Raw genomic sequence first — 12257 nt, 5'->3', positions numbered from 1 at the left:
CAAAACTTTTAATTTTTCCCTGCGTATCCCCCCCCCCCCTTAATCATTCTGGTACCATCATATAATGAAAACAGTTTTGCAACAAAAGCTTTGACAGTTCAATTTGATGCTAAAATTAAAAAAAAATATATATAAAAACTGACTAGGCATGACCATTTCTTTTAAATAAAAGCGGTTGTAATTGCCAGTGTGTAAAAAAAAAAAATTTAACCCCACACACGACATCTTACAATAATTAACTGTGGACTAAGACAAAATTAAAATATAAGTTTATTTTGGTCCCCCACCCCCACCCTCCTCCCCCCAGATGAAGACTCATAGTGCATACAACACCGACTGAGGTTTTTGGCTAAAGTAAATGCAGATGTGCCTACTTAAAAGACTGATAGTTTAGTTCAAGTAAAAACAAAATTCACATATTTTTATACTCCACTTTTAAACTCAAAACAGTGTTTCAATCTGAGCAACAAATGGTTCAATATTGACGGCGATTATGTAATGATTACATAGTTATGGGCAGATACATAAATTAAGTAGATGTTAACAGAATACCCACCAGACGTGCTGTTGCATTCACAGAAAAACAGACTGTAACAAAACATAAAAGCATTCCCTGAACCATTATAAAGTGTCTCACTTGAGGATAATGTTACTAACTCACACATGCACTACAATGTTACATGTGAAATTAAAAAACAAACGAGATATGCCTTATATATACTTTATAGTTAGTCCTACTCTTAATTTCTCTTAACACATTAAAACATTATGATTGTCTCATTAAGCTTGCAAATTCTTTTTACCAAAAAAACCCCTAAAACTGTGAAGAGTTTAAAAAACACTCTCACTGAGGAAAGGAAACAAAGGCACAATTACGTCAAATTAAGGGGAAGAACAGAAGCATCTTGGAGTTTCACACAGTATCCATTAGATGTCACCAAAGTTTTAACAATTCCTTGGGAATTTAACACGAACACCCTAAGAGGGAAGGGGGAAAAAAAAACCCAAACCTCACCAACTTCTGCTGCTCTTAAATCGTTAGCACTCCTCCACCTTCCCCACCCCCCATATATAACTCATTTCCTTTCTGGCATAATAATGACTAAAGTATCAGTTACTCAAATCTGCCTCATGCTTCTATTGCACACCCACTTCTTTGGTTTCTTTTGAACGTGCTTTTTTAGATAAATAACTCTGAAAGAACAACAATTATATTTACAGTGAAGTAAAAAGTTTTCTTGCTACATTTTTCCTACTTTTAACTCAAGTAAATCAGCAGGCTGCAGAATTTGGTAATCAGTTTTTCAATTAAGAATTTAAAAACCATAAGGAAAAAAAACCTTCTGAATTACTAAAAGCAAGAGTTACGAAGCTCGGTCACCAATGCAGCCAATAAATGTTAATTTTCTGCTAAGCTGGAAACACGAATAAGAAATTCTACTTTCTTTGCCTGACTGAGCCTTTAACAAACAAAGCAGCAGAGGAAGCTATGTTTGTCTTTCAGATATGATAATTTAAATTTATCCAGCCTAAAAATAGATCACTGAGCCAGAGGAAAGATCTGACTTACAATAAAGACCAAACGCATCTGTAGCTATAGCTTATGTCTAAACACTTGCTAGATGGGTATCTATTTCTCACAGAGTTATCTGGGACATTGACCATTTTTCAGAATTCAAGTCAGCAGCTTTTTAGCTTTGCTGCACTTTTCAACCCCCCACTATGCATTTATGGAACCAGATTCTCCAATGACGACTTGTATGTGCAGCTCGGTTTCCATTCTTACTAAGCTTTTGCCTCTCATTCCTTCCCATTATTTCTATTATCTTTATTTCTTTTCCAGTGTGGATTTACGCAGTTAAAAAAACCATAAAACTTATTCACAATATTATAGCATCCTAAAATTTTAATCTTGTAGAATTAATATTTTAACTTTCCTCTGTATAAATACTATTTCCGTTTAAAACCAGTCCACCTCTGTCAGCTGAGTTCTCCTCCCTCAACTCTTACCTTCTTTTCAACTTTCTCTTTACCTTCGCCAGAAAGACCACTTTAAAGCCTTCCACAAATTTCACAGAACAAACCACAAGATCTCATAACGCCTTCCATCTATAACAGTTCTCTCACAAATTATACAGTAACTATTTGAAAACAGAAAGGTAGTGCAAATCAATTTCATCTCAAAGATAGTGCTCCAACTAATTCTTGTCCAGCCAGTTTTATTCTTTTTTTTTTTCCTAACCCATCAATTTGCACATCCTTACTTGTAAAGCTACCATTAAAGCAAAGAAGAAAAAAAAAAATAATCTTATTTCATAGCATCCTAGAAAATTGATTAGGGTTTCACAGCTTGCACCAAGATTACTTGGAAAACTCTAGGCACACAGAGGATTGCAAACTGATGTACAAACATGCAGAATCCCTTACTCGTGGGTGCAAGATGCTAAGTGACCTGGCTTATGGAACTAAGTCTATAGCAAAATTCAGGTACCTGGCATCACAAAACAGTCTTCCGAATAAAGAAAACTACTCTCTGCTGCTCTTTGTACGTTGGGTTTGGCATGCTATACGGACATTTGGTAGCGTGCATTTTTCCTGAGTGTCCTTTGGCCCCCTTTTAACCAGGTTTCCACACCCCACCAAGGGCTTCTTCAAGTTTGTCTCTGTAAGCTGCGTAACGCTTCTTTAAGATTTGCAGTTGCTCATTTTCCTCTTTGTCCAGTATACGCAAGAAGTTTTGCAGTTCAGGAATACTAAAAGCTTCCCACTGGAAAGAAAGAAAGAGAAAAGGATGGAGGAGATGAACAGAAAATACAGGAATAATTTATATATACAGTATTTCTAAACAAAACTTCAGACTCTCAAAACAATTTCAAACTGAAACAGTATCAAGCACCGTCCTTGCAACTCTTAAGGATCCAAAACCATTTCACTTTCAAACTGTTTTTTGTTCTGCAAGTAACAATGGGTCAGTCTAACCACAGATGAAATGTTTACAAAAGGCACATTTAAATATAACAAGAAAAAAACCAAATCTGCTTCCAAGCAGCAGATCACCTTGTCAGCACAGATCAAACAGGAGCCCACTCATCCACGAAGTTAAACACACACAAGCAGCACGAGCGTAACGTACCATGACTTCTCCAGTTTCATGCTCACGTAGAACAAAACTGAGCATTTCTGTTCTGGGGCCCGCCACCAAACGCAGGTAGAGGGGATGTTCTCGGTCTGACAGCTTGCATGTATAAACTGCAGGAGGAGAAAATCACAGTAATTATCTTCTTTACTATGAGGTTTCAAATGCTTTGAATGATGCACACTAGTTAATGTTGGAAAATTTGAGAGATATGCATCTCTAGCCACAAAATTTACACATTCTACATACTGTCTACATATTAGCCTACATACTGGTTTTGAGCAAATGAGTTTTAGGGAGATGCTGAGCAAATGACTGATGGCAACAGTGCAACACCACACTCACACAGGAACGAGATGGCCTCTAGTCAACACAGGACGCCATCTGAACACATGCAGGGGAAGAGACATGAGAGAAAAATACAACACAGACCTGTTGTTATAACTAAGCATTTAAGAGACCAGAGCTGTGGTATCACACCACTCTGATACCTTAAAATCTTATACACAAAGTCTAAAAGACAACTCCGCCTGCCTGACACGGTGTGACTGACGGTCAGAAACATCAGAACTCCTGAAACTGCTCTCAATGTCCATGGAAGAAGTCGGACTCTAAGTGCAAGAACACAACGTTGGCAAAACGCACTTTTCACTGAAAACACCTTTTGCATCTTCTGGTATTTCCAAACGCAATATACAACAAACTTCTAACAGCAGTCAATGCACGGGGAGAGCCATGTGTGCCAATTAACACACACGAACACAATGCACATGCCCATGACGCTCGTCACCTCAAGAGCTGTCTGCCAACGCAAGGACTTCAGGTATCACAGACACCAAGGTTTCTCTTTTTAAAAATCTGTAGTTTAATCTCTCAAATCTGCAGTGTATCAGATTAGCTGAAATTTAGAGCCTGCTCGGGGGCATATTAAATAAAATGTAACAGACTGCAAGGCACAGGAGATCTGTGTGGATGGTTTAGCAGGTCGCTTGGTCTTTTGTCAATTATCCTGAAATATCCCCACACCGTTTACTCTCTTACACATGCTACTTTTCATAAAGAAAAAAGATGAGAGAGCGCAAGACTGTCACCTCCGCTTAGCCGAGTTCTTCCACCCTGCTTATTTCAAGTATTCCTATAGCACAACTCCCTCCCCAAACCCCTTCACCACCAAAATGCCACAAGCCTAACTTATACCTTGGTCTTCCTTGTGACAGCGTTTATAAAGTGCAAACTTTGCAGGGTTGTCAGCCACGAAAAACTTTTTGAGCAAGGCCTCAATAACTTCACGAACAGTATTGGTGCTGCTGATGTGCAGGGTATTCACGCAGCCGTCCGGCAAGTAAAAAGCAGTTTCATTATTGCTGTGAGCACACCTTTCCTGGCTCTGGGAAGACTGCACAGTGATCGGTCTGCATAGTTCCATCTGAACTTTGATGAAGCCAGTGTAAATCCCATTTGCGTTCTGCAACAGGAGGAAAGTATCGAACTGTTAAAATTCGTCATGACCAGTTGTGACACATTAGTGGAGAAGGCAGATTATAACAGTCATAGCGAACACAGTTTAAATGCCACTGTAATACGTGATGTCTTGTAGGAAAGATATTGTTTCAATAATTCAGATATTTATTCTTTCTAGTATATCTGCTGAATATTATTTTTTTCTTAATAACTACTGAATTCTAAGCGTATTAGGATCTCACCAAGCAAAAGGTACTACAAACTAGTGATATGTTTTCTCATTAGGAGAGAACTATGAAGTGAGAAAGACCACCAACACAAAAGTTTAACAACAGATTTTATGCAGAAATACGTAAATTATCTCCCACATTTTAGCTGTGCTTGTCAAATTAGTCTAAGGCATTTAGATGCTCAAATGCTATTGCAATTAAGAACCCGAATAAATGCCAATCTAATCAACATTTCAAGTTATCTATTCTAGTTGCTTCCGAAAGACAAAATAGCATAATTGATCAAAACTTACTGAGCTAGAAAACTTTAAGCAATCTGGTTTTAGGCATAGTAAGTCCTGACCCACATGCAAACACATAACAAAAATATTTTTAGTACACAGTTGTACTTACATGGCTTAGGATATAATGGAATTTCAAAATGTCCGTCTACTACACACCCACGGGAATACATAATGCATCAGAAAATCTGGACAACGCAATGACTGACTAACAGCTTGCTAGGCAGATGTGAATTTTATTCGTATGGTCTGCAGTAGGCTGGCCTGAGTCTTAGACCTGGTCCACAGTCCTTGGAAATGACACGTCTACATGGATTCCATTGTCTGTATTGCCTGTCTTATGGGAGCCCGAGGAAGGAAGTCTCCTCGTGCCGAAAAGCTGTATGACTACTCTGAAAATGAAGTCTATAATAAATATTGCAAATTTCAACTTTCCTTACTGGTTGAGTATCTTTATCAGAGAGATACCTGACAAAAATTTATCCACACAAACAAGATAAATATATATTCACGTCTACCAGCTAAGGGTTTTCATTTGACAAATTTACATCTCGGTGTCAACAGAGAGTTTATCTTGAACCTGTTTCAAACGACAGAGACATTTGTTCCTACTACAGTTTGTTTCAATCCATGTAAAAGAACTATGTGGATAAAAACATTTCAGATGTGAGAATTAATTTCCAGATCTAAGAAAGAGCCTCTTACAAAGTCATTAAAACAGAAACAGTTTCACATGTAAGATGCCAAGATTAAAATAATTCACAATGCACTAGAAAGTTACAGTTCAATTGCTCCTATTAAAAATTAGAGGAATCCTATGCAAAACTTACCAAGGTCATCTTTAATTTATCAGTGACAGACGAATTATAGCTTTGTATCTTCTCTTTAACTTCTTCTTTACTGAGATAAACATGAGGTTCTCTCTCCTTCTCAACATCCTTCAACAACAACAACAGACACAGCAGTTTTAGAAAACAAAATAAAACCCAATTCTTTTATCACTTTAGATATGAGCATTCTTAGTCCAAATGGTAACTATTCCACAGGGGCCCAACACACAGTAATTAGCTGTACAGCAAGAGAAAGGATTAATGTGTTAGGCAAGTCAAACAGAACGCTTGGACTGAATGGAGATGGTTAAATCAACACACCCAAAGACACTTGCATCGGTTTTTTTGCCAACTGTTTTCATTCAAATATTTATCAGCAGTATGTAAAACAGCTCAGCTCATTTTATGGCTTGATTTGCTCATGTCAATGCTATGCAATATTGTTAAGAATACAGTTGCACTTTTCATGAAATATTTCTTAGGGCACAAACGGGTATTTCTAAACAAATGAAGAACACATATGAAAACAGCAGCACGTACTAACAAGTAACACCAACCATGCCCGCGTGTGCCAACAACGTAAGAGCATCCCTGCATTCCAACACGACAGACAGCATGTTACGCACAGGGTCACTGACTACTACGAGAACCATCACTAGTAACTCCCTAGCAATAGAACGTTACACCAAATTCATGGGTTTTCCATGGGGATGGCCTTACTAGATTTTTCAACTCCTGCTTTTATGAGCTTGCTACGGATTTTACATGCAGCAGTAAAACCAATCCCTGGACTTGGATTTTATCCAAACAAACATTTGTTCCCAATCCATGCTCCTGCAGCAAACTAGCGTTATAAATACACCCCAGTTTCTATCACCACCACAAATGCCATATATAGTATGAAAGAGTTTCAGCTCTCAGCTTTAATGATTTAGGACTTCACTTAGAAAGGGAGACGCTTTGAAGAGCTTGAAGCTTTCAGGCTATAGGAATATACATTCACTGTATGGACAAACTGTCAAGTCACTGTTCCGACCTGTCCTGGCAAGCACATCCCAGCAGAGCTTATCCTAGGAAAGGATTTCCCCGACTTCAGCGGCCAGTCCTGTATCACAGCCTTTTGGACACCACTCAGCAAGCACCTTTGCGGGCACTTCAGTTTGCCAGAAACGACCCCAAAGATGAGCACATCTGGTGTGGAACTGTAAGCTTCCATTTGCCAGAAAGAATCCGCTGAACTTTTTCTGTCTCCTAATTTAAACCCAGCCAGTTTTAGTTCTGTTGGGCTTAGTTTTACTTTTCCTATATGGTATTTCACTAAATGACATGCTGGAGCAGACTTTTTTCCCACAGCTATAAAAAGAAAGGTGTGGTCTGAAAGGAGAACTGGAAGCCAGAGACCTTGAATTCTGATCTAGGCTCAGATACTGATCTCCTGTGTTAACACAGAGATCGTACCTTTATTTCACAGATCAGGAAACTGAGGCAAAAAGCAACACCAGTAAAATACAACTCCCCTATTCATTCCTTAAGCACAACTCTAAGATTGTGTAGCATCTTGCACAGTTGCCAGACCCCACCTAGTCTATTACGAAATACCAAATTACTAAATGTTTTCAGAATTCAAGTCTCTATTCTCACTAGGGAAATTAAGCTTTCCTGCCCTTCTATTTTTCATCTTTCCCTCCCTTAAACTGCTCTAATAATGACAGATACAGCTTCACCCAAACTGCTCACTTCATCTCCCCAGAGGCTCTTACAGCTTTGCAGTGCCCTATTTGTGGGCAAATAAATAGTTATAAAACAAAGGAGGCACGGGGGGCAGGGGGGAATCTAAGTAGTAATTTTTTTCTCTGCAACTGAAGTAAATGTTATTGCTGTTTTCATGCTTAACAGAAATATCGAAAGCAATAACCCATAGTCAGAGTCTGGAAATATGGGCACTCTAAATGTTGACTTTGAACAACGTTGTGGGAGTGGGACGAGACAACCTTAGCAGTGGATGGTGAAGGGCGAGGGAACAGCCTGCAGGCCTCTGGCCATAAAGGTCTGACAGAGCATTTGCCATCTATACGACCAACTTCAATAACCCAAGCTTTAACTGGGAACACTCCGAGTCTGCGGAGCTGCAGACAAAGCCCTTCACGTGGATACCAGCCAAGACTCATTTCTCTGAGACCAGCACGCTGTGGTGCTCATACCTCTCCAGTCTGCTAACACTATTGATACTGAACTTCCGACAACGGACACCTCAGTGTTAATATTTATCATTATTCCATTGCTCATTGTTCAAGCAGGTACCTCTCATCTACCCTGCTGGAGCCGATTGTCACCATGATTACTGAAGTCATCCACAACATCCATTATCATCAAGAGGAAACACTAACCAGAAGAGAGGAAAACACCCACCACCTTTCCTACGTTCAAATCTCAACCTTTGTTTACAAAAAAACCCAACAAAACAACAAGAAGAACGAACCCCACCCCACTTCACATTAACGTCTGTGCACCTCAAGAGGTTTAATTTCACAAAAAGGACTTTTACTAACTGTTGATGACAAAAAGAACCTATTGCCTTTAATGGCATAGGGTAAGTTCACAAGGCTGACAGCTAGGAAACAAGGGAGAGGGAAACTTGGTAAATAAATTAGTAAGCATGAACAGATAGCAAGTAACTTTCTCCTACTTTCATATAGGAGAGTTTTCATATACATTTCTGTTCTCCCAAGACCCATTTTCCTAGCAAAGCGATAGAAATTTGGTCAAGTTAGACAAGACAACAACCCCATGAGATCTCTCTAGTCCTGCGGACTGCCATGGAACCAGGCATGACGAGCAAAACCCAAGCGCAGCACCCAGGCAAGCTGATTTCCAACAGACTCACTCTGGTGATGCCTTGCAGTCAGGTCTGTAACGTGTATTGGAGGACACACAGCGTCAAATGCTAAGAGGGCTCTTGACAGAGCCACAAGCGTTTACAAGAGCGGGCTTGAGGGTGCTGGAACTGATGGGAACAACGGGAGAGCAAGGGGTGGCTGCACATGTTGGTGATGAGCTAGAGGTAGCAGCCCCATCGGGCTGGCGGCGAGGGGGACAGGGAAACCCCTGAAGTTCAGAGTTATGTCAGTCCGCTCAGGGGTGGCTCCGCTACAGAGCTGTGGGTCACCAGGCGAGCTGTCATTCCCTCAGCTGCTGCAGACGTGATTCCCTACTTGAACGTAGTACTGGAATTTCCGCCTTCTTGCATCGGCACTAGAGGCCAGGCAATTTTGGCAAAGTGTAATTAAGCATGTAGAAAACAGAGCCGTGTTTACGCAAAAGCTGAGATAACCTCCTTCTGTAGTGTACTGCCAACAAATGTAGCTATAACTTGTTTTCTAAATGACCAAAGCCTGTACCTCAACTAATTTTAATAGCACGTAGATTATACAAAACTATGAACTGAATATAAAAAAGGACTACTGGGATTAAAACATTAAAGAATAGACTCAAATCCATTCAAGAACAATGCTATACACAATAGACAGAAACGTCGTTTACTTCCATCATCATTTTCACTCCAGTCCACCATCCTTGACCACCAAGACCACAGCCAGTGAACACTGGAAGGTATCTGTCACAGATAACTCTATCCCGTTGGAAACCTAAGCCCAAGATCTTCATGAATTAATCTGGAGATACCCTCCCGCTCCCAAATAAAAGCTCAAAACACCCCAACAGCACACACATCAGGGCACATTACTTCGACCAAGCAAACAAAAATTCCTCGCTAGCTAGACACCAGTGCCTATAGAAAACCACATTGCCATCACACAGACTGCAGAGACAGTAAATCCCACGTGACTGCTGCCAAGAGAAAGCCAAGGAAGGAACACCTCACTGAGTTTATTATGAACAAGAAAGCCTCAGCCCACTATGATTCACTGGGTCAGCTGCTCTCAGTGAGTATCATTAAGTAGCACACACTGATCTGAGGCACCCATGTATTTAATTTTCCTAATTATACTTAACCAACAGCCAAAGAGAAGCTGACAAGATGGTATACAGTTTTTCCCCCCCAACTTTCCTGGAGCTGAGTTGCTCTCGGTACACAATGGCACTTAACTTTTGCCATACAGCTTTGCCTAGCCATGCTTTGAGTTAAAGTCAGTCGGTCGTCTTTGACCAGCGTACTTAGGCGGGAGGAGGAAGACTTGGCAAACTCATTTCCCACAGTTCTCTTATTTCCTTCTGTACTTGCCACCTCATAACAGGACCCACTAAAAGAAAAGTGCTCCACTAACTCTGCTCAGGTCCAGCAGATCAAATTCCACTTCGTTATCTCAGCAGGTAAATTTATTACCTGTGGAAGACCTTGAGTCATCCAATACAACAGCAGAGTAACAACAGTAATGAACTCACCTCTACCATACTTTACAACGTGCTTGCATCACCTTGATCTGAAATGGCCACCAAGTGGCTGAAGCTCAGGGTGGGACCACTGGGAAAGCAATTACTCCAACCTCAGCTGTTTTAAACAAAGGATCAAGGGCAGTTCAGAAGGGAGATTTAGATGTCACAGCCACGTACGTCTATCATCAGTTCTTGTGACGGTTCTGCCTGGCCTGGTGACAGCAGGAGCCACCCTGTGTCACCTGGTGGCTCACTCAGCCCAGGACAAAAAGCTGCTTTTTCCACTGTGGCCCTCCCATGCCCCCCAGTCGTGCTCTGCAACCCCTGGCTCAGCTCCTCGGAGCCAGCGCACTGCTGAGGCACGAGGGGCGGCAGGCTCCAGCCAGCCAATTCATCTCTAGGCTGGTTCAGACGCAGCTGATTCATCTCCGGCTCCCTACAGAACGCCCAGCATCCACACCTCACAAAATTTGTATGCTGGGAATTGTGAAACTGCCTTTCTTCCGAAGTTAGGCCTGGTGATGAGTTTCCTAACCACAGCTCCTTGCATATGTCACAGCAGCAGAGTGAAGTGTAAGCGCAGTCAGCAGAGCAGTTCAGACCATGTCTTCTGTCACGCAAGCCTGAGATGTTGTTGGGCTTAACAATGGCAACTCTGGGTGCTAGTGTTCAAAGCAAAACAATGCACAAACATTTCAATGTCGTTTTTGGCAAAAAAAAAAGAAAAAATCAAACATGAGTTAGGTGTGACTCCTCCATCACTTAGTCAAATGATATTCTCAGTGATGGTTGTCATGTCATCACCCCTTCCTCCTCCCAGCCCAATTAAGCGTTTTCCTCATCAGAGCTCATGGTCTCCTTCCATTCCCTGCTTCTTATGTTATCAGCTACTTCCTCAGCCCAGCACAGATGTGAAAGATAAAAACCAATCTCAAGGAGGCAGCTGAATACATCAGAATCCATACAGACTATGTATCTGGGTCCAAAACAGTACTTCTAGTCTGAGCCAGTAACTTCTACAAAAACCATGGTGTCCTTCCCGATGCTTACAGCGCACACCATTAGCGGCCATTTGTATTAAAGCCATTCCTCAGGTCAACCAAAGCAGCATTTCATTCTCAAACGAAATTCCTAAGCAACAGCTGCCAGTGAGAGGGAAATGAGGCAAGTGCTTTCATTTTCCCAACGGAATAGCTGGTCTTTCATTAGAGCTCATGATGCAATGCCTCTTCACAGTTGAGCTTCCTCTCAACAAAAAGGGCAGAAAATGGTTTTTTCTTTATCGCCTCCACCCCCCATGCACATCTCATTTATTGTATCGCAGATGTTTAGAGAAGCAGCACTCTCTTTTTAACATTTATGCTCAGTGCAAAGCCCCCCAGAGACTAGCTCAGCGTGAATCCTCAAGGAGCACAACTAAAACTGCACATATTACAATTAAAATGAACTGCAAATCAAGTTGTGGTCCCCAAAAAGAAAAACTGCATCACATCGGGGACTTTCATATGGTCCAAGTCTCACGGTTACTGCCAAACCCTAGTCCTGCACGCAGTGAGAAAGCGTTAAGCTCAACAGCTAACAAGCTGCTATGGGGTGAGGCTGAGAAAAAGTTCCACAAAGAAAGAAAACCCCAAAACCCTGAAGCCTGTTCCCTCAGGATCCTTGCCTTCAGGCAGATGCATGGCTCTCCCAAACTGCTACTACAGGCTATTTATGGAGGAATACAAGAAAGCCTCTCTCTTCTATCTAATCTCCTATTTTCACAAAACTTCTAGCAATTAGCATCTCTTGAGAAATGGGAAGCCCAATTCCTCTTAACATTTCAGCTTGACAGACAAAGGAAAATACAATGGACAAAAGGTTAACCTATCCCAGGAACATACTAACGTATTTTCATAAGAACCAAAGACGTGCGGGGTTCAAACCA

The 12257-nt window shown here is 41.1% G+C and overlaps 1 protein-coding gene across 1 annotated transcript; it reads right to left on the bottom strand.

Moving 5' to 3' along the window:
• Positions 1–74: 74 nt before the first annotated feature.
• RASSF3 (Ras association (RalGDS/AF-6) domain family member 3) lies at positions 75–10756 on the bottom strand. The gene is made up of 5 exons (XM_009709474.1): positions 10508–10756; positions 5939–6046; positions 4334–4601; positions 3134–3249; positions 75–2767 (listed from the first exon to the last, which is right to left on the bottom strand). The coding sequence occupies exons 1-5, from the start codon at positions 10754–10756 to the stop codon at positions 2618–2620; spliced, it is 891 nt and encodes a 296-aa protein (XP_009707776.1). The 3' UTR covers positions 75–2617.
• Between the last annotated feature and the right edge of the window lie 1501 nt (positions 10757–12257).

This window comes from Cariama cristata, unplaced genomic scaffold (assembly GCF_000690535.1).
Source record: "Cariama cristata isolate BGI_N322 unplaced genomic scaffold, ASM69053v1 scaffold16661, whole genome shotgun sequence".
NCBI classification, from domain to species: domain Eukaryota; kingdom Metazoa; phylum Chordata; class Aves; order Cariamiformes; family Cariamidae; genus Cariama; species Cariama cristata.
This window is presented reverse-complemented; position numbering and strand designations above follow the sequence as displayed.

Coding starts and splice junctions, on each gene's coding strand:
- RASSF3 (XM_009709474.1), bottom strand. CDS start 10,756: ATGAATCAGCTGCGTCTGAACCAGCCTAGAGATGAATTGGCTGGCTGG. Junction 4,602..5,938: donor ATAAATTAAAGATGACCTTG/GTAAGTTTTGCA, acceptor CTCCTGTTGCAG/AACGCAAATGGGATTTACAC. Junction 3,250..4,333: donor CTGTCACAAGGAAGACCAAG/GTATAAGTTAGG, acceptor CTCCTCCTGCAG/TTTATACATGCAAGCTGTCA.